The sequence below is a fragment of the Centruroides vittatus genome, unplaced genomic scaffold (genome assembly GCF_030686945.1).
Source record: "Centruroides vittatus isolate TY-2023 unplaced genomic scaffold, ASM3068694v2 contig_519, whole genome shotgun sequence".
Taxonomy (NCBI): domain Eukaryota; kingdom Metazoa; phylum Arthropoda; class Arachnida; order Scorpiones; family Buthidae; genus Centruroides; species Centruroides vittatus.
The window spans coordinates 140,894-168,784 of NW_027122304.1; the positions used below are offsets into that span (position 1 = coordinate 140,894).

Genomic DNA, 27,891 nt, shown 5'->3' on the forward strand with positions numbered 1-27,891 from the left:
GAAATTAATTATTCTTAAACTTATTAACACGTGTTTGTGGAAATTGACAATTTTTGTTTACAATTTAATAAGTATTAAAAAATCAGTTTTTAATTGTTAAGAAAAACTGTCAATTTCTAAAACACGTGTTAATAAAACTATTAAAAAATCAATCTCTAATTGTATGAACTTCTTTTATTAACACGTGTTTTTTTAGAAATTGACAGTTTTTCTTAACAATTAAAAACTCATTTCTTTTTTTAAAAAATGCAAATGAGCAGGAATCTGATTTAATTTATTTTTAAAAATACAAAACGAAACGAGAATTGATTGATTATTTAAAAAAAAACACAATAGTTAATTTTTAACGTTTAAAAGAAGTGGGGAAAATGACAATTCCTTTTTGTTTTTTTTTTTACACGTAAACACAGTAAAATTTTAATTAAAACTTTAAGAATTGTTAACGCGAATTAACTCGTTTACAAAATTAACGATCGCTAATTTATTTTTATTTTTTTTAAATTAAAAAAAAAGCAAAAAAAATTGTAAGTTTCGTTCGTTAAGTCAGCTTAATTCGTTAGATATTAATTAAGATAGTTCAAGCTTAATCGGGCATAGATGACAGTTTGTGCATGCATATTGCTGGATTCACGCGCTGTTAGATGCAACCGAGTGCATCAGTCTAACAGAACGTGACATCTAGTTTAAAAAAAAAAAGTCTGCAGCTGCTTAAAAATAAATAAAATATCCTAATTTTGTGTGTAGTTTGCATACCCGAGACTAGACAGTGTGTTTTTGAAATATAAACGTTGCAATGGGTGGAAGGGTGTTAAAGATGGTTACTCAGCTGCATGTAACCCTTTACACTCCACGCCTACGTCATGAGAATGGAGCAGACAGCATCGTCTGTGTGGCAAGAGCAAGTAGACAAGGTCATAATCTTAAGACCTCGCCAGTGTGGCAACATACTTTGACCGGTTTTTGGTATTGGCATGTTTACTGTGTGTTCGCCTGTTAGATTGGCAGGAAAAAAGAAAAAGACGTGTAGCATCTTCACCCCCGAAATTTGAGATTTTTCTCCGAAAACACCCGCTAGGTGGGGTCGTAAACCGTGATCGGGGATGAGCTACACCCTTCTGCATGCGTTGGGCGTTTCTGCAACACGTGACACCGTAGAAGGCTTTCAAAAAATCGCATTCGAACCCCTGTCCCGGTGTTACGAAACACATTAATAAGTCAATTTCGGCTTATCTAAGCGATAAAATTGCTCGAACGGGCTATAATTGACCTGAAGCTCAAGGTCGTTCTGTACTGTCTTATCGTGTTGTGTGACGTGTGCTATCGCCCTCCCCCCTACACGCGCTCGCGCACACATACAGTTATCGAGCAAACTCGAATGTGTGTAGGGAAATTAATTCCAGTGGGAGGGTGGTAAACAAGTATACGTGACTCACGATCTTCTAACCAGATTATTTTCTGAATGCTTGATATTCTTGGAAGTTGTAAAGGGAACTAGATTGGAAACAATGTTAATTTTTTTCTGTGTTAACGGGGTTTTTTTTTATTCCTGTGATATCTTCCACCTCTCACGCATTGTTTCGTGACGTCCTCGAGGGCAGTTTTGTATCCAAAAATTAATGCTTGCTAGTGTCATATATCGATTTTTGTATTAGTCCCTATTGGGAGTGTCGATCGAAGGTTCAATCGATGATTGAATGAATGAAGAAGGGGGAGTTGTGAGAAATCGTGGAATTTGGCTGCATGCATCACTTCCTCTTTTAACAATGGGAATGATGTAAGAACTTCCGGTTGTTGGGCTGTACAATTTATTTTTATTGTAGAGCAACATAATTTTTTTTGGAAATTCGTCGTTTAGATGAAAGTGATAAAATACCCTCATTATAACTTTTCGTGAGAGGGAACAGTTGGGTTCACTATTCTGTTGTTTAAGCAGAGGCCCTATCAATCTTCCACAATTACGCGTATGAGGAAGAATGCGTGAGGCTCTATATTAGGAGAGAAATTTGCCAATATGACTCACTCCAGCAAACTTTACAATAGGGCCAAACATATTAAGGCCCCTTATAGCTTTGGCTTCTTCGCCGTGTGGATAATTAACTTTTTCTAGACCTCCAAAGAGGGCAATGTAGACAGAACTGCATAAATTGGGCCTTAAAGTTTGCGGTGACAGATAGGCCCTCATTTACAAACGCCTGTAAGTATTGATAATTTATTTTTCAAGCCTCAATTCGTCTTAAGGGGCTCATCTGAGAAGGGAATTGCTTCACAGCTAGAACGAGTAATGGCGAAACAAAAAGCACGTACACGAATGAGAGCAAACCAGTTTATAGACATTCGAAAGATGTAAACAAATTTGCATTTTTTTGTCACGCTCGGTGGCCTAGAAACACTCATTTAAAAAAAAGGAACACTGCAGAAAGTGCCGGTAATCGGTACAAGTGTATATTAATAGAAAGGCATATCAATACGAGAGGCCAACGACCAAGAGGCATAATAGAAAAATAATGAGAGGAGGAACCGTTAGATACAAAACTTTCTCTCTACGCGCTCTCTCATCCGTAACGTGGACGAGGTCACGTGACCAGGTTGTTAACAAAAGGATCGATCTAAAGGCGATACGTAACACAATATTTCTCCTCTATCTTTATCGCTAAGCCATGGGATCGAAACTTTAAGACAAGGATAATTTATGCCATTTCCTAATGCTCTACTTCTCCTAGTTTCTAGAAAATGCGCGTGTTTAACCTTGATAAGTGTAACGAGAATTTTCGTGATGTCGATAAGTTTACGTGTGAAACAGAGAAAAAAAATTGGGGATTTTTCAGAATTAAGGGATTTTAGTTTAGGGAATTATCTCTAAGATGCGGGGATTTTTTTATTGTCCTAGGGAATTTTCTTTACAATATGGGAATGTTTTTTATTTGGGGGATTTTTGTAAGGAATTTTCTGTAAAATTTGGAGAACTTTTCAGATTAGGGATGTTTATTCTATATTTAGAAAATTATTAAAGGATTTGGAAACTTCTTATTTAAGGGATTTTTGTAGGAAATTTCCTTTCGAATTGGAGAACTTTTTTAATTTAAAATATTGTTCTTGTAGGAATTTTATGATCGAATTTGGAGCTTTTTCCTCTTAAGGAAGCTTTCGTAGGGCGTTTTCTGATAGAATTTATGGAATATTTAGTAATCAAGCCAAGCTATTCTTCACGTTTCAAGGCTTTACTCCGTTCCCAGCACTTGCTTCCTTTCTTTTTTTGTTTTTTATTGTGTTTATGAGTGTAGGTCGTAGTGGACATATGTGACGAGTTAAACTCATAGGGTTTTTATACAGGAATTCTTGATCCAATCACTTCCGGTTTCGTTTTTTAAGACCTCGCGTATGTCTTTCACGATTTGTATCGTCTCCTTAACACAACAAATCACGTAAAAGACGTGTTCGGTGTAAGGATGATACACGTCACGTGTTTTACAGCGGGTGGTACGAATTTTTGGATTTCTTAATCCTTTCAACAATCCTAAACCTGTAATTAGTGAGCTCGTGTAGCGAATAACTTCCTCGAAAATCAATCTTAACCACAAATGTTTAGAAGCAGCATAAAAGAAATTTAACGAGAAATTTCCCTAAAGTTTTTTCTTTTTTTAGAGATTAAATAATTTGTGTTTAATTTAATTCAGAAATAGCATTTTATTTATATTAATTAAAGAAGAGGTGATAATCGAGGTGAAATTTCAAGAAAAATCGAGTATTTATAAGGGAAGAGGTGATAGTTTTCTTTAAAATTATCATTCTTTGATAGAATTTTTTTGTTTTTTCCTCCATGGGGGGTTCTACAGAAGAAAAAATATTTATAATTTTATTTTCTCGTATTGAACACTAAAAAAGTACAGTGTGATGATGCTACTATGTGTAATAAAGCCTGTAGATCTTACCATATGGCAGTGTTACGAAGTTAATTACGTACACACGTGTAAGCTTTCAACAATAGGAGAGAACACAAGCGTAAGTTGATTAACAATAGGAGGCACAATTGGCACAGTTGGGTATCTTATCTAACTATAGCTCAATAACACTGGAGGGTAAACATCAAAGCCTCGCCGAGTAATGCATAGAACAAATGCCTTAAATGACGTAACACCGAGTTTCTAATTTAAATCTCATGACGTAAACGAGAGGCCTTAAATGTCAAAAATAAATCTCTGGTTATACTTATGAGGTGGAGGCCCTTTGTAGGAACTTATTCTGACTCACACTTTCGTTCCGGATGCACGATGTGAATAGAAGGGAGTTGTTTACATAGACACTGACAAGGTGCAAGCTGTGGAGTAATGCATGAAACTATACGTGAAACATGCGCCAAGTTTTGAATTGTGTCTAAAAATATGGCCATATGTGAAGATAAATCAATTCAAAGTCCATTTTATTTATTACGATGTGCCTAAAGCTGCAGGCATCACTCTTAAAGGTCAAATTAAATCCCCCCCCACAAACTCGGTCAGAATACCATAAATTCCAGAAAAGAGAAAAAATAGTTACAAGTAAAAACTAGCTTTAGCATTTTAACATCCTGTTACTGATTTTTTTTTCTTCACTTTTCAATAGTTTCATTGAAACTCGTCGACCTTCTTTACTTTCATGCCGAACAGAGGGTGAGGTTCATTTCTCATACGTCACCTAACATATTTAAATACAGCCAATAAACGATTGCCATTCCGAGCACGTGAGCGGATGTAATTCTGTTTATTTTACGTTATAAACACGTAATTTGTAATTTAAATAACGTAACAAAGAAAATAAAATACGTATCTTTTCTCGGTAGGGTTTATTATTTCTAAAATTTATAATCTATAACAACATCCTGGACGGATTTGTATGTTCAGGGATATTTCCCTAATGGAAAAGATAAATTTTGGTATTTCAAAGAAAATTTTTATGCATTAATGGCGGTTATTAAATTTCTATTAATTTTAAAAACGAAACTCATCATTTAGTCAACGTTTCCGAATATTTTTAACGTATTCGTGAGATTTATTACAAGAGAAATTTCGGGAATATTCGTCAACAAATTAGTAGAATATTTCGATTTGAATGACGTTCCGAGGTAGTACGAGATAAATTGTTTATTTTAAATTTATTTTTAACTAAAAGTTAAACAATTGTAATCAGTATACGAGCGTTGATTTGCATTAAATAAACGTCATCGTTACGAAATTTCCCTATCTTTTGCAGACGTGGCAGTGGCCACGTGCACAATCACGTGATCTGACATCACACTTTCTAGTCCATTCGTCGCTTGATTAGAGGGTGTCATCACGCGGATGTTGGTCCACGTGACTGGACAAGAGCCAATGGAAGGAGGCGAGAAGATCACCACCATCGAGTCGAAAGATCAGCTTTTTCAGATGTTAATAGAAAGCTTTATCGATCATGATACTTTAAAAAGTTGTTAATAAACACCAAAGAAGAATAAAATAAAGTTTCCGGTAAGTTTAAGAAATTTATAAAATTAATTCTGCTTGCGTAATAATGTAATATTTGAATTATTGACATAAGGACCGCACTCGATATGCTTTTATAAATCGGTCGTTTGGATTTGTTAAAATCGGCAAAATTGTCACGTTTTATAAATTACTTTAATCGAATTTTCAATGGTCCAAAATTAAAAATAGAATATTTCGAATTTAAATTTCTGATTATTATTCGAGAGAAATTTTATTTATTCGTCTATAATAATTACCAATCGGGTTCAGTTGTCAACGTGGCAAAGTCAATGGCCTCCTTCGCTATCAGACGTCCTTCATTTCTCCATTTAAATCGCTTATTTAAAACGGTAATTAAAACTTTTTAACTCGTAAAAATAACTTTATATCTTTAATTAAAATTAATAATATAAAATTTAGCATTTTAATCCAAGTTATTGCTCAATTTATCATTCGGTTAGAAAGAGGGTAATTTCCCTAATTTCTCTTCTTATTTAAATAATGTTAAGGGAAAACATTTTTGTCCCTATTCTTAAATATTAAGGAATAAATCGATGGTAATTAGGAAAATATCTGTAGACGATGGAGCATGTAATGTGCAGAAAATTGCTTGCAGATGTGTAAAGTTGTCAGATTTAATTGAATTGTGCAATATTTAAACAGAAATGATTTAAACTTGATGTTAGGAGGGGTGAAGTTTTGAATTTTTAATGTTGGTTTCATGTTTTTTCCCTACCAGCTTCATTCCCTTCGATGAAGGTCCTTTGGTGCTTTTCGGCTCGCATGCTGTCATTTGGTTCCCGAAAAAATAGCTTAGATCCTTTTTAAAGCATTTGGAAGGGGAGAAAATCCTCATTTGTTGGGGAAAACCGTAAATTTACGTGTGTTTGAAGTCTAATCAATGGTAGAGCATGCAGAAGGTTGCAAAATATGTCAAAATTTCCATTTTATAAAGGAAAAAATGTGTATTTGTACATATTAGAAGCATAAAGCCGATGTCAGTCTCATTTTCTGAGAAAAAGATGCAAATTTGCACGTGTTAGAATCATAAAATTAACGTTGGAGCATTCGTAAATGCTTGACATGTGTCAAAATTCCTATTTTCCCATATTTCTAAGGGCACAAATGCAATTTTTACCTGCTATGGGTACAAAATTGAAGCTAAATTGTGTAAAATGTGCCAAAAACTTGCATTTCTTATGAGAAAAGCATCAGTTTGCATTCAGTAAAGGTGTAAAGCTGATTGTTACATGTGTCGAGAACAAAGATTTCTATCCTTTTTAAGGAAAAAACCATAGATTAACATCTGTCTGAAGCATAAAAACTAATATTATGGCACGAAGGAGCAAATCTACTTCTGTCAGAGGGCTAAAGCATGCAGAAGGGACCAAAAACAAATAAAAATACCAATTTTCGAAGGAAAAATGTGGACTAAATCTAACAAACTAACATTCAGAGCATCAGGAATGCCACAAAGTGTCAAAATTCCCATTTTTCTGGAAGGAAAACAATAAAAATTTTCATCCATTGGACGCATAAAGTTTTGTTCGTAGAGGTTTTTGACTCGAGATTTCCTCTTAGCAATATTGAGCAAGACAATAATTATCGCTATTCAGTTTTTCCTCCATCCTTATAGGTTTTCTGCCTTTTCTCTACATTCCTCTTACAGGTTTTCATTTGAAAAAACGGATAAATTAATGAAAACTATTTGATTAGGACTGTAAGTCCGTTAAGGTTCCTTTATTTTTAAGCCGGATTGTAAGAAATTGCAATAATTTTTCTTGTGTGGAGTTGGCGGAAGGTGCAAAAATCCGGATGGAAAAGTGTAGTCGTACGTCAAATTTTGATGTGTTTACCAATTAAAATTTAAGAGAAAAAGCAAAATTTGTGATAAAAGACAGGAAAGGAAGCGGCCGGAACAATTTAATCATTGCAGTTGCAACAAATTTGCGTGTGTTTAACTAGATAAATGTGCATTTGTCTCCAGAAATCTTTCCGTAGTGGTAATTTTTAGTGTGAAAGGATTGAATTTTGTTAATTTAATGTAAACTAGATACTTGTTGTGTGTTTAAGTTGCTTTTTCCTATCAAATTACTCCATTCCTAAGCTACTGTTTGTAACTTAACACTTGTGTACCATATCCAAATGACACTTTAACAGTTTGTATGTGGGTAAATTTACAATATTTCCGAAAATTTGATAATGTTGCATGTTTTCTTGCATGAGTTTAGAGGAACCGACTTGAAAATTCTCTAATTTTTGAGGCTTTCCAGGCAGAATTTTAATGAAAACGGAAGAAAACTTGTAAAATTACCTTAACGAATTATTTTTATGCAAAAAATGATGATAAATCCTCCTTGTTTATAGATTAGTACATACATTTTGCCAAGGATGACTAATTAGCAATAAAGTTCTATTTTGATTTCTCATTTGCAGTGAATCATTTGCTTTGTTTGCTTAATTTAAGACGTTTAAATTAGATTCTGTATTCAATACTTCACAAATGGAAGAAGTTTAATTCGAAAGAACAATCAAAATTCAGAATTTTACCTAGAAGAAATTAAGTTACCTGTCATGCAACTCTTGGTGTGGTAGCGTTAGCCATTTGCGCCACTAATTTACTCTCATTTTTACCCATTCTTGCCTTGTAAATAACAATGTTGCAATAGTAAATTTTGCATATAACCTTAAGGAGAAGTATCTGCAAAACTCCTATATAACCTGTCTTAGGCTCACATATGTAGTAATTGTTTATTGGTGGAAAATTCTTTAATTTCTTTATGGGACAACATATTAGCTATCATCTTTCAATAGTTTAAGTTAATACTAAGAAAGCTTTATGTAATTATAATGGAGTCTAGTGTTGCTCTATACTTGAGTGGTCAGAATAAACAATTTTAATGGAAAAATGGTAATATTTGGGTTCTAACTAGGCTATATGACAATGTATGATGCAAAACATTAATATTTTTCCTTTGAATGCCTTGTATCTGGTCTGAACCTCTGTCTACAGTTTAAATAGGTTGACAAGCACCATTTGCCTATTATAGGAAGCAGTTAACAAGAAGCAACTGGTTAATTTCTTTTACTAATCATGTTATATTCTAATTAGTTGATCTGTAAGCTTAAATTCCATATGTGACTATGAAATACAGCACTCGAGTGAGTTTACACCTACTTTTGTGGGCTAATTCCAACATTAATAAAGCATTTATGCATCTTAAAAGTTGTTTTCTACTTAATCTATTTATGGTTATTTATTAATAAATTTCATTTGGATAGTAGTAAGAATTACATTTAACATTTCATAAACACAACACAAGCAGCTATCAGTTGATTCTCCTCACATTAAAATGTATTATGTTGACTGGTAGCAATTAAGTAACTGTGAAGCCAAATAGTGCCCGATTTTTGTAGTTTTCTGCGGGATAATCTGGATTTTCTACAGACTGAATCGTAACAATATCCGCTGGGTGCAAAAAAAGTTAATTTAATAGTTCTTGGAATGTTATCTTGTTCGACTTTGCACTATCGTGTGGTCATAGGTCAAAGGATAATTTAAATGTATGGATGCAATTTACTAAAGAGAACTGAAATACAGTTAAGAGTTTCTTGGAAAATCTGCTTAGTTCAGGTGATTACAATTTGCAAGTATTTGTAGCAGTTTTTATTATACTTCTGGACTATTGGTGCTTCAAATATTGTCCTAGAGAGGATGATAGTGCGAACTCAATAGTATTATCATACTGCAGTACACGTGCCACATCTTTATTCTTTGTGCAGTGTAAACCTCATTGGTTTGTTAAATGGTGAAGAATTCAGAAAGATAAACCTGAGAATTTAAAGTAATTGAAGTTTATTTTCCTCTTAAAATGCTTGATTTCGGATAATTACTTCCTTACTCTAACGTTACAGGATAAAAAGCTGAAGGAAAACTGTTTGCGTCAATAGAAACGTATTAATTCTCCTTGTAGGCACCATAATGAGTTTGTCGATAAGCTTTTTTTGCCTTTATTTGGACTTGCTGTGTCTTGGTCGAACATAATTGTATTCAAGGACGCATCGTAGGTCTGTTTAGTTACATGCAAATCGTGAAGTTTTCTTCTATGTAACAAAGGAATTTGATTGTTAATCACAAATTTTTTCTTGGTCAAAGTTTATTGCTTTTTTGCAAATAAACATATTTTGTCTATTAAAACTGTTTCCCACTTCTTGAACAGCGAAATGTGTATTACATTTTTGAATTTATTCCTGTTCTACAGTTAAAACAATTCTCTTAATATTAACTTAATCAGGGAAAATTCCCTTAATTTTCTTAATTATGAACTAATAAATTGAATGAACTCTATGCTGAGATGTTGAGAAGCTATATTAAAAGCAGTTTTCTTTATTTTCCAGTAACACAAGTTGTAGTTCAGACAGTCAGTATTCTTTGCGGCATGGATGTTCAGACAGCTTTTGTTTGTGTCGGAGTTTTCTTTGGATCGGCCGCGGTAGTGTGCCTGATTTCCATGTTTGCAATCAAGGAGAAGACTTTCGAAGAGGCCATAGAAGAACAGAAGCGACGCAGTCAGGAAGAGGTGCTCTGTAAGACCGAGAAGCCCAAAAAAGACAAAAAGTACAAAAAGTGGTCTCGGCAGAAGAAAGAGAAGAGCAGTGAGAAATATCAAGAGGAGGAGAATGTACTAGAGAAGTGCAATTCCTGCGACCATGTGGAATTCAAGCCCGAGCCGGAATTTGCGGCAGAGTCGGATGGCGAGACGAAACCGCCAAAGAGCAAGAAGCACAAAGCAAGCGCACCAAAGCCAATACTGGCAAAGAAGGATGATGTTCCCATTGCAGAGTCCATCTCTGAAGCCCTGGAGGAGGTTGACCTCAGAAAGGAAAAGAACGAGTTGGGGGAAGTGGCAAGAGAAGTTGCAGAAGAGCCCAAAAAGGCATCCGAGCCAACTTTCGTTAAAGAGACGCAGCGACGGGAAATCAAAACTGCGAGAGAGGTCCATTCGGCCGAGATGGAATTTGCTAGAGAGACGCCTGTTACGACGGGTGTTTCGAAGAAAAGAAAGGCAAAAGTCGAGCATTTTGAAAATGGTAAGTTACTTTTTTTTTACAGCTTAAAAAAAACTTAATCATTTTAAACACCTTGTTTGTGTCTGTAGCAAATGGAGAATTAATGTATCTTACACAGTTAATCAATTTGTTTTTATTAATTATAATTTCAATGCTAATTATGAGATTGTTAACTGACAAATTCTAATCAACTGTCCCATGAGATCACTCGAGTTAATTATGAAACTTCGAAGCAGTACTGCATTATTGGCTTTGTTATTTAAATCACGGTCTTCTTGTCATCATAATTGTTAAAGGATTTCCTTTTGTAAACTTTTATATGTTCATATTTCGTCTGTACAGTTCTTTACTATGATACAGTTCTTTTAATGTAGCTCAATGTGTAGTAAAATATATATGTGTGATGATTTTTAGGCCATTCCTATAAACTGAGCATCACAACACATCATACACTTATTTTATTTACATTCTTGTGAAATAACTAAAATTAATGTTACAATAAAAGTGTATAATATATCTAACTATGTCTGTGCATTTTTTATCCAGTATTTCTTCTCCGTGCACCCCAAAGAATGTTCTGAAAAGAGTATAGAGTATACACACTAAGCTACACAGAAGAGCTAGAATTTAAAGGATTGTTTGGTTCCGTGTAGAATTCTGTCGAGATAATAGCCGTTAAAATGTGTAATTGAATCTTTGCTACTCTGTGCTAACTTTGACGGACATTTGAATTGCCTTGCTAATTTGATACGCTAAAAACTGATGCACACAGGTGATGAAATTAAGACGATCGGCATCAATGGCTGGTTCCACCGGTCTTCTGACAACCTTGACAACTATTGGCAATTGGTTGAACCTGTTGTCAACGCTGCTTGTTCTCTTAATTCTCTGCTTGTATGTGGCCTTAACGTCAGTAAGGTATTTGGTATATTTGTCTGCAAATCCCTCTCAAGGCTTTAGAGTTGTACAAAACTTTGCTATTTTCACATATATAAAGAAATTTTTGACTTTAAACTGTGTTTTTTAACAGCAAGGAACTTTTATGCTCAGCTTAGAGCATGTAATTAGTAATTAAACGAGATAAAATGTATATAAACTTGCAGTTGACTGTCTAAATTTAGAGATGCATCAGATTTTTTGTGCATTTTTTAATATAATTGACTGTTCTTCAGTTCGATCAAAGTCTACAGTTGTTTTTTAGAATGTGTCAGTAGATAATGCTAAGACGATGTGCCATTTTTATCAAATGATTACATTCTCCTCTAAACTAGATTATCTCAGAGATAATTTGTTATTTATTTTTTTTGTTTACGGGAATAATAAACAAGGGGTTATGAAACTGTGACCTGAATACATCACCGGGACAATGCCGGCTTGTAATTTTGGCAAGTTTTGCTGTCCAGAGTTTGTGTAATACACAGACATTGACAGCTTTACATTTACATAAATGTCTTTTATATAGACTGATGTCTGTTCTAAAATTGCAATTTTTTAATATTTTTCAGGTGATTTCATATCTGGTGCCAAGTTGCTGAATCTGATGAAGAATGCCATACTGACAGATGTAGATGTGCAGACTCTTATCAATTTCTTGTTAAACAAGCAGGGAGACTCTTCTGGCTGGACGAAGGTTTGTCCATTTTTGATTGTAAATTTTCGCATTATTAAGAAAATGCTTGGTTGTGTGCTCAAGCATTGCATAGAATTGTAATTAAAGTCTAAAGTTGCAGTTGCCAAAGTCCACTCGACATTATGTTCCTTGAATAATTTAATTCACTATACTACAAGTTACAGTAATGTGAGGACTTTTAATATATATTAAAGACATAACAAGAGAAGTTAATATTAAATGGGACCAAATGCTTTAAATTTATTTAATTTCAATCGGATTTTACAGAAAAATGATCCAGTGACGACTCTGAAAAAGCAGCTACAAGAGAAAGAACAAGCTCTGGAAGTGGAACAGAAACAGACCCAGGCAGCAACTAGTAAATTACGTGAACTGAGAAAAGAATTGAACCAGGAGAAGTCGAAGTTGACGGCTGTTGAACAGACCTCGCGCGAAAAGATCAGCCAGTTGCAGCAGGAAATCCAGGCCTTGCAAGTTCGTATGAAAAGTAGTCACGAGCAGCACGTTTCGGAAACCTCGTCGACGCAGACTAAACTGCAACAGGTACTCGTCACTTAACACTTAATTCTGATATTGGCACTTTTGTGTCTAAACACTAGGATCATTTGATAAAATGGATTTCTAACTTGATCCAAGTGTTTTGGTGCACCACTTCTGGTCTAGTAGAGTTGGAAGGTTTTGAATTTACATCTTAGTTACATGAATTTTGAATGATGATTCAATTCCAGTATTGTAGAAACATTCCAAAGAATCATTGCAGAGTAGACTCATTTTTACATACATTAGACTGTGTTATGAATGTACTTGCAATGATTCTTTGGGGTGTTTTGATAGACAAATTGTTTTGGCATGTCTTGTATTGGCTTTTATGCACCACAGCATATGTTTAGGTTCATAATAGTATGCTGCATTAAAACATGGTCTTAATTCCACTCAAAATTTACTTTTCTTTTTAGCTACAAGCCAAATTAACAGAAAGCATGAACGAAAATGCAAAATTACAGAAAGAAAAGTCCACTTTGGAGAGTACACTTTCTACTATGGAATTTGAGTGAGTACAATCTGTAAAAAAGGTCAAAAGTTGGTATAGTGAATGCACAGACCACTTAATAATGGGGATTTTTTTGATATGTAGAAACAAGAGCCATTCTGAAGAAATAGCAAAACTTCAGTCCAAATTAAAACAAGTTGAAGAATTCCAGTTAGAAAATGAAAAGAAAGAAAAGGACATCCAACTCATACAGAAGTCAAAGGACGATATGGAAGAACATAACAAAGAACTGGAAGGACGCATTCGTGAACTTATGTCATCGCACGAGACCGAGCGCAAGGACCTGCAACAGAAGTTGTCGAGTACAAATAGTCAATTAAAATCCATAGAGAAGACTTGTTCCGTCATCAGTCAGGAATTAAAAGACAAAAAATCTGTCTGTTCTGATCTAGAAACAGACAATAACACGCTAAAGCACAGGTTGCAAGCTATGGAGAGTGTCGTCAAAGACAGGGAACAAGAAATTAAAAAGTTACAGGCTAGTCTGGAGGTAGGTTAGCATTTAGTTTTCTTAGATTTCAGTCACATATACACTGTAATTTAGAGTTGGGCATTTAATGGAAAATGCCCTTCCTTGTTTTAATATATTTCAGTGTACAATCTTGTAAACTTGAGGAATTATTTGATAGTTTTTCAGTTGTATTGAGCATTTCATATTTGTGCAATATCCAAAAATAATAATAATAATTATTTCTCTATTGTAGGAGACTTGCATGCAGAGAACAGAACTTGAATCTCGTCTAGAGCAACTTCAGAATAAACTTGAGCAATTAACGAAGAGCCAAGAAGAAGAAATTCATCAGGTGATGTCGACCCAGGTCGATCATGAGAATCTAAGTCAGTTTCCAAATGTAGGTGAGAGAACCTCAGCAGAAGGAGAAGAGGCACCTCATTACCATCAAAATGGAGATGTTCGCCAGGAGGTATATAATAATATCCCATTCTAAACACTTAAAAGTGGATTATTATTAAATTTAAATTGTCTTTAGGTGGATAAGAGTTCACAGAAGAAAATGTTAGAGCTTTCCGAGCACGAACGAATGTAAGTATATATTTATAAAGTTATTTGGCCACTTGAAATGGTCTGAACATTTTATGTACGAGAAAAACTTCTGGATCTTAATGAAAACTTAACTTAAATTTTAGAATGGAAGAGAAAGAGGCAGCTTTAGAAAGGTTATGGGACGAAGTCAATCAGCACAAATCAACTATAACAAATTTAACTGAAGAATTATCTGTACAGAAACAGAAAAATAATGTAAGTATATACAGTGTGTCCAAAAAGTAACTTTGCGGCGAGAAATTTGTAATAACATTGAAGTTATATGTGTGGCATTGTGTATGTCCCGCGATTCCACTTTGCAGTAGAACTAGTTACTGCTCAGGCACAGAAGTTCCAGTTTAGACAATTGGCAGTCTTCAAAAATCTCCCACAGAATCTGGTCTGATAGGTCTTGGGACCTAGCTTTGCTCCTCAGGATTTGGGACCTTTGGGGATATTTTCAGCATTTGCTGTAGGAGAAACTGCAATATAGTATATAAAATCTTTTAAAATAAAAACTTAAACACTTTCTTTGCACAGTAACTTTTCGGAAGCCCTGTAGAGACTTTATGCTTTAATTGTCAACTAGAACTTAATTTATTACTAGGACGTATTATACTGGATAACTGGTTCTGCAAGTAAAATAATCAAATCAGAAAAAACAGTTTTTTATTTATTGCCTGAACACATACACAATATCTTTGAGTTTTGGACCTTTTGGTCCTCATCAGCAGGTTTCTGACCGACATTCTCTAAAAAATCAATTATAAAATTGTTACAAATTTATATAAAACACAAAATATAAATTCCTGTAGAGACTTCTTTCTTTAGCTAATTATTCTTGTATAGCATATGACTAGCTATGTCTGTTCTCTGTATAAGAAACAGTTGGATTTGGCTGTATTGCCACCATTCCTTCATTTTTATTTAGACTTGAAGCCAGCCAGAGATGCCAAACTTTAGGTAGGGTAAATGGTTATGTACTATCCAAGTTCTGCTGTGATCTAACAAGAGTATGTTCTCTCAGAGTTAATCTTTGTTATATAAGTTTTAATATTGCCATTGTTATTGTGATATTCAGAATATTGTTACATCATAATCTCCATTGCATATCGTTTAATGTGTTGTAGTTAGATAAATGTCAGTCCACTTCTAAGTTACTACTAAGTTAGGCCACAGGCTGATTATGTTGGATTTGAGCATATCGTTGGTCTTTATGGGTCTTTATGCTGATGTATTGCAGTACATTGCTTGTAGAAATAGAATGTTTGTATGTCTTCGGATCAATCCCTTTTCCTGCAACATGTAAATGTTTGTGGCTGTTCACAACATAAATATATCATACAGCTTTCTTCTGATTGCTAGTTAATTGATTAGAAGAATGATAACCCATATTCTCAAATTTAACGCTTCTCAGTATACACGTAACAATCAGAGAATGATGATAATCTTGAAGTATATCACGTAATACAGTAGAATATGCTCATTTTAAAAAATCTAAGTTCTGTGTTGGTGTTAATAAAATTTCTTTCCTTATAGGAATTGAGAGAAAAGAACTGGAAGGCAATGGAAGCTCTTTCTACTGCGGAAAAGACCGCAGAGTCAAAAATAGAGCAGTTGAAAAGGGAGTCCGAGGAGAAGATAAACAAAAGTCGGAAAGAAGTGGAAAGGATGGAGGAGAGGATAGAAGAAATAAAGAGGCAATTTGGTCAGAATGGGAAGACTGAAGAACATTTTCTACAGGAATTAAGAGAAGCAAAAGACAGGGCAGAACGGTCATTACAGACGGTAGAGCAAAGGCTGAAAGATCAGTGCATTCTAAGCGAAAACAGATTAACTCAAATAGATGAATTGCAGCAGAGGTTTCAAGAGTTTCAGACGACGGTAAATAACAAGATGAAGGATTTAAGTAAGGTAAGTAGTCTGAGCTTGAATTATCATCTCAGATTTCAGCAAATGTAGCTGTTTCTGCCTTGTTTTTAGGAATTTGATTCAAAAATAGAAACTCAACAGAAAGGGGAGAGAGAGTTGTTGCAAAGGATATTTCCCGATGTGAAAATCAACAAGCAGCTAGTAAGATCTTGTTGTATCTGTCAAGTTTCATTTTAAACTCAACAATTTAACTGAAAATTTTAATTGTTCTAGGAACATTCAGTGTGGGTTTCTCATTTTGAACGAGAAGCTTCAAATTTAATTAACACTACACAACTCCAAACAGGAGACAAAGTGGCAGAAAGTCTCCAAAGGGAGGTAGACGAGTTAAGAAGTCAGGTAACGGCCGTGAAAGAAGAGAAAGAGAAAACGGTGCAACACTACAAGACTGTTCTAGCAGAAACAGTAAGTTATTTCACATTTCCATGCTTCAGTTTTCTGTGTCCTTGTACTTAAGTTGATTCTCTTACAGGAAGCTATATTAAATAAATTACAAAATAGTGTTGAACACGAAGAACTGGAGTGGAAAAAGAAACTAAAATTGAAAGAACAAGAACTTGAAAAGGTATTTACAGCACGTTCTTCACTTTAGTAAAGTAGTGCAATATTAAATATAAACCTTTTCTACAATTCTTAGGTTAGTAAAGAAAACAAAGAATTACTTTCGGAAAAGAAGACGTTAGAATCGAACCTTCAGCAATTCCAAGGATTGGAAGAGGTGGGTGGAATGATTTGAGTTTGAATCTGAGATTCTTTTGACATTAAATGCAAATTTCCATTTTTTTTTTTTTTAACAGACAACATCAGAGGTATGTGGAGTTAGATTTGCGTATAATTGCATTGAAAAGATCCTACCTTCCGTTGTTAACGAGGTACAGATAATTATTCTGGCAATAGAGCACTTGGCATGGTGATGTAACGAGGAGACTGCATGGGTTTCAGACGATGCATTGGGTGTAGAATTTTCTTTTTTAATTTAAAGCATGCAAATTTGCTTTATTTCCTCAATTGCAACGGATTCATGTTAAGAAATGCACTTTAATTAATTGCAGATGTACCTAAATGAGCAATATTTATGTTTAAGTTAAAATAATGGAGCTGTACTTTGACTCCTTGGCAATCGATGGCAACACACTAAGTGTCTTAATGCAAAAGAAATGTGAATTCTTTGCATCTCTAGTCTTCCTTTTAAATCTCCTGTTTGAAATCTTCGGTCTTCTGGCGAAGATCAAGCAATTTTCTTAATATGTCTGTTTAGTGTGTTGCTATTGCTTTACCTTAACATTCTTAAAGTGTAAGAGAAAATGAAGGGTTTGTGATTTGGTGCATTTTATTTCTAGATGCAATGCAAACTCAAAGAACTACAAGTTAAATTAGAAACGGAAGAAGCAGAAAGGAAAGTACTTGAACAGAAACTAGAAGAGGTATGTACATTATATTGGTGTTGTAACAAATTAATGTTAGTTTCTCTCTAAGTTTGGAGTTATTTTTAATTGGCATCTCTCATAAACACGAATCAGTGATGCAAAGTCTGTCTGCATGACATTGTAAAACTATTCTTCCAATTGGAGAATATTTTTAATAAATTTGCCAGATGTCAGGTCTTGTGGTCTGATATGGTCTGATAGATCCTTGAAATCTAGACTTTGATGGTTTACGTTTTAGCATTGTATTTGCATTTTTCAACTGTCTGATGGATGTAAAAGCAGTTAAAGGATTGATTTTAAGATCTTGGTTGCTTGTTGTTCTCTATTATATGTATTTTCTTAGCACAATGTTGCCGTTGAGAACATATCACACAGGAAACACTTTCAGTGGAAAAAGGTTGGTTTATTGGTGTGAATGGATATGCATTTTGGGCTTAACGCCCCTCTTCAGTCCTATTATTACATATTTATCAGCAAATTGATTACAGGTTTACAAACCTGTGCACATCCGTTCACATAAACAACCTTTTTCCACTGAAAGTGTTTCCTGTGTGATATGTTCTCAACAGCAATATTGTGCTAAGAAAATACATCGATTTTTAGGTCTGTGCTTGCCATCATGTCCCTCTGCTCTGTGGCATAAATAGAACATGGCAGGAGAATTGGAAACTTGGAGGTTTTTATAAGAAAACCTTAAATTGCAATTTTTTGAATGAATTAATATATTTGACTGATTTCAACATTAATACAGTAGACCCCCCCATAACACGGTAGATACGTTCTGTGTTATATGAATTCATGTTGTACGAGTTCCTTAAATATATGAGCCAATCACAGCCCGGCATGTGTGCAGTTTAGGGGCTATGGCTGTTTGAAGGGTTTTCTTCCATAAAATTAATCAATTGTAGAATAATTTGACTCGACATTTCCAAATCGCATATAATTTTTTGGGAATAATCCATATAAGTTATGCTATAAACAAAAATTTGTTGGATTACTTATCAAGTGTGCACTGTTCGAAGACGCCCTTGCCTAAGCTTGTTTTTGTCACGGAGCGACTCATTGAACGGCAAATGCGTTTCCTGATAAGTTACTCTTTCTGCGAAGAATTCACTGAACTTCGGAGACATCATTAATAGAAATATAATTTTTATGGCTGTTGAATAATACTGTAAATGTTTTTTTCACAGAACTGTGAAAAAAAGCATTTATCAATATCAATACTGTGAAAAAATTTATCAATACTTTCCCGCCTAAACTCTCTGTATATACGCCTGGTGCTGGACAGCGGCAATTATCAGGTCAGTCCATAAGTTCTTGCGCATTTTTATGACCTTGAGAAAAATCTTGTTTTGCTGTTAAAAATGTCAGTCTAATGTGATAATTTTTTACATTTTTAACAGCAAAACAAGATTTTTCTCAAGGTCATAAAAATGCTCACGAACTTATGGACTGACCTGATAGTTTGGCTGCTCGTCCACTATTGGTCCAGAATCGACCAATCCTGTCTCGACACGAGTCGGCGATGACATTTTACCGTGTTATAGAAGTCTTTTTTAGCGTGTTATACGAACCCGATCACAATTTTTTTTGCCATGTTATAGGAAGCCATGTTATACAAACCTATGTTATAGGGGCGATCTACTGTATGCTGAAAAATTACAATAAATCACTGATTATACAGTAAATGTTTATAGCACTAAACATATCAGAAAAATTGATTTAGGCTATATGTACAAAAAAATTTATTTGTTAGTCTTATTTACAGTATCAATACAGAAATCTAGACCCTGCAGGTTAGGGCATCACATTTTTACATATAACAGGCCCTTCCTCTACTTTAAATAATAATGTTGTGGTTCCAAGCTGTAACACATGTCTTTATTAACCCAGGGTTGGACTTAGTTATTAAAATATACAGTATTATATACTCAGTGCAGATGCTGTTACTGCATGCACATAACCAATGTCAGTTGAAGTGTTTTCTGTGTACTTTTGTGACCCACACTTTGTTCTTGTATACATTGACACTGCAGTTCAACTGAATCTGACTCTGCTTATAATTTAGTTTTTCTCAGGTTTACACTTGGCAGTTTCAGTCTATAATTAGTGATTCACCAAAGTAAAAACATTGTTGGTATTAACTTGTTTTAAATGAGACCATCAACATACTGTTTGCATATGAGATGAGAAATTTGGCATGATTCATCTTAAGACTGAACAGTTTATACTGAAATAATAGCAAGGTTGCGGCCGAAGTATATCGAGCGCTGCTATCATGTAAGTGGCGCTCGACATTCACGTTTTAGAGATGAAAATTTTGGCCGAAACCTTGTTAGTGTCTTGAAAATGCATATTTTTTTGGGAAGTAAACAGCACAGAACTAGTATATCCTGTTAAATTTCAATGCTTACTGCTTCAGTACAAAGACTGATTTACTGTTTATTGCCTAGTGACTGCTTATCTGAGTATTGGTAATTAACGAATTGCACATACATAATGACACTGTAGCTCTGTATGTGAAAAGATCCACCAGAATCTGAAATTGTGCACAATATACTACAGCATAACATTAATGTTATGCTGTTTTGGCCTCTGTTCTTGTCATTTTCAAGACCATTTGCAATGTAAATTCATGAGTATTCATACATTGGCACTTTACAAGGATGTGGCTATATTGATGTTTGACAATAATTTTGTGTACAGTCAGAACTAAAAGATGATGAAAGTTCGGGTTCACTCATAGGTATAATCTGGGTGAAGAAAGCTGGGGAGAGATAGGGGTGGGTTGTATACAGTGAAAAATGTTTTAAAAAGTCCATTTTCAGGCCAATCGAAGTGCCTTAAAATTCAAAGAAGACTTTGATGCCAACTCTAAAGAAATCAAAGAACTAAGGAAAGAGAGTGGAAACTTTGAAAATGTTAAAAAAGTAAGTAAAAGTCTTGTGTTTTGTTTAGGATAATAACAAGAAATTAAAGTTACTGAATTGCTCTGTTAGGAATTGCAACAAATCAAAGTCCAATTAGAAAAGGAAAAGAAGATTACGAAAGACCTGTCTGCTCAGACGGTCAAACTTAATTCTCTAGTTAAAATTGGCCAGGATGCATTGCGTGCCGAACAGGAAACAGTTGAGAAGCTGCAGGCTCAGCTTCGGAGCTTAGAGGTGAGTGCATTTCTTTCCCTCTCTCTTGGAAGCGGATCAAATTCTGATGCTAGTTGTCTGTTGCAGAATACGAATCTGAATGGACCGGGTGCAGCCCAGAATGCGGAGAGTGAAGTAAGTATAAGTACTAATATGTTTATCTTTCTTGACATCTTAAAGCGCATTCCAAATCTGCATGATGCTATCTGTTGATGTCTGTAGAATGCGATGTGTTATCCAACTGTGCATTAGCAACATTTTGCCACTTTTTATGCCTCCAATTCCTTGGAATTTAAATTGTTTGATATGCTTTAGAGCATGATTGACTTTGCAATTGGTACATTTGTCACATAGGAGTAGACAAATGAAAATGGGTTTCATAAAGAAATAACTGTTAAGAAACACAAAACCCTTTATTCTGTGGAAAAATAGTACAGAATTCCAAGAGATTGATTAAGAAACATTTCTGCAGGCCTGAAAGTCTTCTGCCTAACACAAATAAATGCCGTGTGAGTGGTTACTACATATTATTTAACATATTCTCTCATGGTCTTAATGTACCATACCTCCTACAGTTGCATTCTGAAATTGTCGTCCAATTGACAATTTGGAATGTTGTCCCTCCGACCATTCTTCTGTAGCCTGCATGCCTTCCTTTTGGATTGGAAAGAGACAGTAATCCAAGGGAACTAAGTTGGAAATAGACGAATGTCAGATCTGTGGTGTGCCAGCTTAGTTTTTATAGGACTATACACTGCTCCAGTGGCGTAGCGTAGTGGGGCCGGCAGGGGCGGCACTTTAAGGAGGCAGCAAAACTTCACAATAAATAATAATACTTAAATAAGGGGGTGGCAAAATTTTCCTCTGCCCCGGGCGGCTGACACCCACGCTACACCACTGCACTGCTCTCTGCCATTTGTCTTTGCAAAATGATACCTTTACTGAAAATAAATCATTAAAGATTTATTCCATAGGGTGGTAACAAAAGTCTCCCTGGCCAATTATTTCATTAATTAATAGTGTACAGTACATTATTGCCAATGTTTATCTACTCTGATTGCATAAGGTTGGGCACGTGTTAAATGGCAAGAACACTCCCTTCCTCCAGCCCTTCTATCATAGCGGTTGTTGTGATCTTGGCCCCTAATGAAAATAGGGTAACATTGTCAAAGTTGTAGCATGCAAAAAAATGTGTATTACCTTTTTTTTAGTGCATTCTGGAATGGGTTGTCAAATATGACAGGTAAATGTTTCACTGCACAATACCCAGAGTGCATTGCTACATGAGCAGTTGAGCACATGGTATGGATGTAAAAATGATTTGACTTAACTGAATTTCATATTTTCTAATAACTGTGCTAACCTTCTGCACATTCCCACAATCCATTTGTGTGCAGTGAAGTATTTACCTGTTGTATTTGGTGCACTTAACATTTTGGAAAACACTAAAAGATATTTTTTTCATGTGTTACAACTTTAATTAAAATAAGGCAACATTGTCCATTACAGGCTGCAATTACAATGGCTCTTCTGTCAGAGAGGGGAAGGAATAATTGCACCTTGTTTTTCTTGATTCATATATGATCTTTACTTTGCAGATGAAGATTCAAATCTTTTGAAATAATTCCTTTAATTAATAGCCAGTGTTTCAGTAACATGATTCTTGAAATGCAGAAACTTCATAATTTGTTATAAAAATACTTTAATTTTGTTGCCCATATGGGCTACAAATTGACAGTTTTGCCTCTGCACAATGATCAAAATTTGTATATTCCAACAAGGATTTGAATAGTCTTTGCTAGAGCCGAATGTCATTTAAATATTTTTGCTAGCCGCAGATCGTCACAAATTAATACAAAGAAATCGATGACAGATTTCATCTTCTGCCGAATTTCTTCAATCAGATGTTCTTGCCACATGGCTACGGCAGTGTTGGTCGTTGCAAATAAGTTTGTTTAAACTACTTTTGCCACAGTGTGTGAACTTTATCGGATCCTTTAGTAGTATGTTTGGTACTAATAAAGGATCCGATATACTTAGTGTGCACAATTATCTGATTTTGTTATGCTTTTAATTTGCTCATAATGAGCTACCGTAGTTATTAACATCTGTATTGTTGGCAGGAGCAATATTAAAAACATGACAATAGATCATTTATGCACCTAAACATAAACAACTTATGTGTAGAAAGTGTTTCTGCAGGTTCATTTAATTATATAATAACAATCTACTGTTATCTTTTATGTAATTCTTGTAATGGATTAAATGATCTTTTTGTGAGAACCAAATATTCAGACGGTCTGTTTAAGGGCTTGATTTTTCACTTTGGTAAGTTTAAATTTGAAGTTAAGTCCTGTGTTTTATTTGGCATTGACATCTACTCCTTGTTGAACTTTGGTGTTAAATGGACTTTAAAACTGAAATTTCAATCTGTAATAGTAATGGGAAGTTTATGTTGCATATTCTGACATCTTGCTGCACAATAATTCCAAAGAGTGGTATGATTGCATACATGCAAATATTGGATACCGAAACTTTGGTATTTTTGAAAGTGGTAAACCAGACCTCTTGGGTATTCTCATGAAATCTCATTACTGTAAAGGTCTGTTAATACCAACATAGTGATGAAAAGTAACTTCCCTATTGCTTTCTCTTTCCTAGGTACGGTGCTGTAGTTTAAGATTAGATTATTCGTATGCTCAAGACACTTTTCTTTCCAGGACGTTTTGACCAAGAAGTAATCCGTGACGAAAGGACGTGCTCCGCCATGCATTTATCGCACGACGTAGAGTGCATCTCGTCCACGTGGAGGAAACAGACCCTTCCGCCAGATCGGATGGACGGAGACGCGTCGGGCGAAGTTCCTACAGTGTGGTGCTTAACGACAGAATATTAGATCATTTTAACAATATACATTTATGCATAATAGAAGGGGAAAAGTGCTTTATTATGTTCTTTTTATACATGCCAATATTTCAAAGTGACTGTATGATTTATGTTAAAATAATTATTTTCTATTAAATTCCTTGATTAAAAAAGTCCAATTGAAACCAGTGGCTTCATTTCTGCAAATTATTTTCACCGAGGACACAGCATCATTCGCGATCTTTATCAAGTCCCGAGACGCAGCAACTTGCGTAAGACTTACGCTTATTAACGAGAACTTTGATGCCAGAGAAGACTACTCTGTCCAGCGGTGTGCACAATTTGGATTTGTACAAACATAGTACAGTCTCATTTCATCCTGAAATTAAAAAAAATAATAATAATAAATTTTATCGATTTTTAGTGGGGGAGCAGAAGGAAGGAAAGAGAAGACTCACTTCAGCTCTTCTGCTCTGCGCCTGAAAGAAGACCGCTTCGCGATGTGCACACTTCGGACAGGGATGCTGATCCGTTCTGGGCAAGGTGGGATCATGAATCACGTCAGACACTATCTGAGTCAGCTCACTGTAAATGTGTTAAAACTTTTAGACAAGACACTTACTCAACCACTTGAATAGGAGAAATACTCACTCGACTTCATGGGTGATCTTGTTGACGTAAATACAATTATTGTCTGCCCTTTCTTGATAATCGCAATTCCTACACTAAACGTAGAAAGTATGTTTTGAACAAGGATTCTCAATAACCACTGATACAATACCCAAAGTGTGCAGGAGGGTAGAGGAACGATGGGATTCAAATAAAGAATAGCATTAAAATAAGTTTTTGTATAAATTTAGATTTGTGACCCTCTATGGCAGGGATGAGCAACCTTTTTCTATGTAAGGGCTGCATTTTAAGACTTTTGAACTGATGTGGGCCACATACAAAAGAAAGAGAGAAAAAAATGTTGGTAAATCAGAATTATTTATTCATATATAATTATAAATTAGCATAGGTATACTTAATTTAGCTTCTGGAACTGATGTAAACGTAATATATTGGTAATATTTGGTTAAACATTCGTCACTGCTAGTTTTAAATTAGTTTCCATGTGTCTGTTAGCCGGTTTCTTGTTTTAATTTTTACTAAATTCATTGCGGGAAAAACTATTCAGATACATAAGTTGTAAAAATAACGTTTGAATTTTTGCTTCATACTTCCTTAAGCTGGGAAATTGATATATTTATTCACATTTTGTGTCGCAGGCCGCAAAATATATGAATGTGGGTCGCAGGTTGCCCATCCCTGCCCTATGGTACAAGAAAGATATCCATGACATAGAGTATAATTTGCAATGCTGTCTAATCAGCTGACTCCCCCTTGATGAATAGTAAAATCTTTACTAATTACTATAGAATTAGATTAAAATGAATAAATGACAAAGCTGGAACTATATCTGAATTAGTACCTTTTGCTTCTTTCCAGCACATAACTTTAGTTCAAATGCAACCATCAGGAGCCACTAACAATTCCGAGAAAATAAAAATAAAATGGATTCCAAGCCGCCCCTCATCTGTTAGCTTATGTAAATGGTGTTTATTAAGTTATTTCTTTTCTTTCTAAACCCCTTTAATGGTCCATAAAAAATGTGTAAGTAACAAAATGAATTTATTACCAAATGTTAGATGCAAACATGGTTATTTTTTGACATAATCACTGAAGATTGAAACACTTGTCGTATCTCTGGACGAGCTTTTCCATCCCATCTTCATAGAATGTTGCCACCGATGACTTGAGATGGGCCTTAACGTTGTTTCGAAGATCATCATCAGTCTCGAACATCTGCCCTCCTAGTCACATTTTAAGTTCAGGAAAGAGGTGGAAGTCGCTTGGGACTATACGCCGAGTGTTTAAAGGTGGTGAAGACTTCCACCCAGCTTGGAACTTTTTATTCTGTGAAGACTCACCTCTTTCCCGAACTGAAAAGATGGCTAGGAGGACAGGTTTGAGACTAATGATGATCTTCAAAACAATGTTAAGGCCCATCTCAAGTCATTGGTGTCAACATTCTACGAAGATGGGATGGAAAAGCTCGTCCAGAGATACGACAAATGCTTCAATCTTCAGTGATTATGTCAAAAAGTAACCATGTTTGTATCTAACTTTTGGTAATAAATTCATTTTGTTATTTACACTTGTCTTTTTTTTTTACGGATCATTGGAGGTTGAAAAAATACCATCCTTGTAATTAGCATAGTTCTAAGGTTGCCACCAATAAAGTTTGTAATAAAGAATTTTATGGAAGCTTAGGTATAAATTTCTAAAAGGCACCAAATAATAAACACACATGTACATGTCTGTTCTGATAGTAGGTGCAAATGTTCATACCCATCTATAATTATTTTGACCTGAAAATTCAAACTTTTGTTATAAAAAAATAAATGAGTGGATTCTAATCTGCAACCTTATAAATGAATTGACCCTTTTAGCTACTCAGTTTAAGTAACTTTGTAAAATTTTAAAATGATTTTCACTTAATACTTACCGCATACAGCAAGACCTTGACTTCTTTATCTTCTTTTGGATACAACATGTTGTTGCTTTGGAAAGATTAAATTAAGTAAAAAGCATTGTTTAAAGACTGCAAAGAGTGAAAAGAAAAGTTTACCATTCCTGACAGAATTTTATTCCGACGAAACCAGGTTCATTTTCAGACAAAACGGCTCTTGGCATCTTTCTAAGTTAAAGTAAATATATGAAAATTCATTAAGGTGGTTTGATTTCTTTGTTTTAATTCAATTTGCTAACTCACTCATGGATACTAAGAGTGAGTTGCAAATAATAGTTTTTAAATGTACTCATTGTGGGATTTGCCAGCACCACGAGTGGCCAGATAGCAAGAAATGGGACACGATGTATCCGGGAGATTACTACTAAAGATTCCTGGGGTATTTTTGACCATCCAAATTCAATTCTGCATCCCTAGAGCAATAGCCTAATGCCATAACTGCTACTTAACTGATTAATTAAGAGATAAACATTTGAAGTATTTATACTACACAAGTCAAATGTGAACCTCCCATTTCATTGGGTATTAAAATTTCTGTATTGACAAAATTAGTAATTAATGATAAAATCACTGAATACATGGTCCTAGGTTCATACCTGACCATCAGCTATGTGAAATTTGCTTCATACATCTAACACCCAAATAAGGACCAATCAAGGCCAAATTTCTTCATAAATGAAATGAGCTACAGATTAAGACCTGCTAGTATAGGACCTCAAATAATCTAAATATGGCAATGACTCACATGGAATAAATTAGATGTTACAACTATCACAGACCGTGTCGTCGAGAAGTCATACAAGGCACAGTGATAGCGCAGGCTATTTTTGCCATGTTTCTTTATTTATAAAAATCAGTCTTAAATAACTAATGTATAGGGGTAGAAACCAATAATTTGAATCCCTAAGTTTCTCGGATCAAGGGAAAATTCCTCTTCATCATGATCACAGAACACAATAAGCTTCAATTTTGCTTGTTACAGGTAAGTTGAATCACAACTTGATCAAGGCATAAGACAAGGAATGAAGTACAAGCATAAGTCAAGATTTAAATTCCATTTAACAAAGTATGATCTGGATCCATGTGTGATCCAAACTGGGTGCACAGTGTGGATCCAAGCTACACAACAATTTATTAATTACCACTGAGTGATGAGTTGATTCAGTGATGAACATATTGGGATATTTGGCCATGAATATCTACATTTTCAGGTATATAACACGCGGATTTCCTCCAAAAGATGCCCATAGTTGCAAAATATAAACTCAAACAACAGAATTTGAGAAAAAAAAATAAAGAAATTGAGAGAAAATGATCATATTACTAAGCCTGAATGGATGCAAAATACCACGTGGTCAAAACTAATGACGTGTGTGTGAAATTGATCAGTTTATCGCATTAGAATTATACATGTGGTTTATACTGATTAACAAATAAATTAAATATAACATTTCTAAAATTATTTAAACGTTATAAAAGTCAATATTTTAAGAGAAATTCGACCATACCTTTACGAAATTTCAACACAATTCGACTCAGTAATTCCCGAAAGCGATCATAGATGGCGAGGCAAAAAAAGTAAATGTATATTCGAAAAACTTAAAAAAATAAATACATATTTTAAAATATATAATTGGTGTAAGTATTAATTTGTTAAAATTTCGTAAATAAATCTGTAAACG

General features: G+C 34.7%; 2 protein-coding genes across 6 annotated transcripts; one reads left to right on the forward strand and one right to left on the reverse strand.

The window, feature by feature from the left end:
* Positions 1 to 5,322: 5,322 nt before the first annotated feature.
* Positions 5,323 to 23,822, forward strand: LOC136978381 (ribosome-binding protein 1-like). Of its 4 annotated transcripts, none has more exons than XM_067274078.1 (20): positions 5,323 to 5,480; positions 9,876 to 10,568; positions 12,053 to 12,177; positions 12,445 to 12,720; positions 13,134 to 13,228; positions 13,313 to 13,718; positions 13,933 to 14,151; positions 14,218 to 14,270; positions 14,375 to 14,486; positions 15,810 to 16,184; positions 16,254 to 16,343; positions 16,416 to 16,607; positions 16,675 to 16,767; positions 16,840 to 16,920; positions 17,000 to 17,074; positions 17,543 to 17,626; positions 20,458 to 20,559; positions 20,629 to 20,793; positions 20,860 to 20,907; positions 23,493 to 23,822. In XM_067274078.1, exons 2-20 carry the CDS (start codon positions 9,917 to 9,919, stop codon positions 23,511 to 23,513), a joined length of 3,264 nt encoding a protein of 1,087 aa, XP_067130179.1. In that variant the 5' UTR covers positions 5,323 to 5,480; positions 9,876 to 9,916; the 3' UTR covers positions 23,514 to 23,822. The 4 variants fall into 4 exon arrangements, with proteins under 4 accessions (XP_067130179.1, XP_067130181.1, XP_067130182.1 ...); XM_067274080.1 differs by having other exon boundaries at positions 17,000 to 17,011; XM_067274079.1 differs by lacking the exon at positions 5,323 to 5,480 and adding an exon at positions 5,648 to 5,827.
* Polr2I (RNA polymerase II subunit RpII15) lies at positions 23,696 to 27,747 on the reverse strand. Of its 2 annotated transcripts, none has more exons than XM_067274083.1 (6): positions 27,718 to 27,747; positions 26,309 to 26,377; positions 26,186 to 26,240; positions 24,289 to 24,362; positions 24,096 to 24,222; positions 23,696 to 24,016 (listed from the first exon to the last, which is right to left on the reverse strand). In XM_067274083.1, the coding sequence occupies exons 2-6, from the start codon at positions 26,371 to 26,373 to the stop codon at positions 23,954 to 23,956; spliced, it is 384 nt and encodes a 127-aa protein (XP_067130184.1). In that variant the 5' UTR covers positions 26,374 to 26,377; positions 27,718 to 27,747; the 3' UTR covers positions 23,696 to 23,953. The 2 variants fall into 2 exon arrangements, with proteins under 2 accessions (XP_067130184.1, XP_067130185.1); XM_067274084.1 differs by lacking the exon at positions 27,718 to 27,747 and adding an exon at positions 27,534 to 27,557.
* Between the last annotated feature and the right edge of the window lie 144 nt (positions 27,748 to 27,891).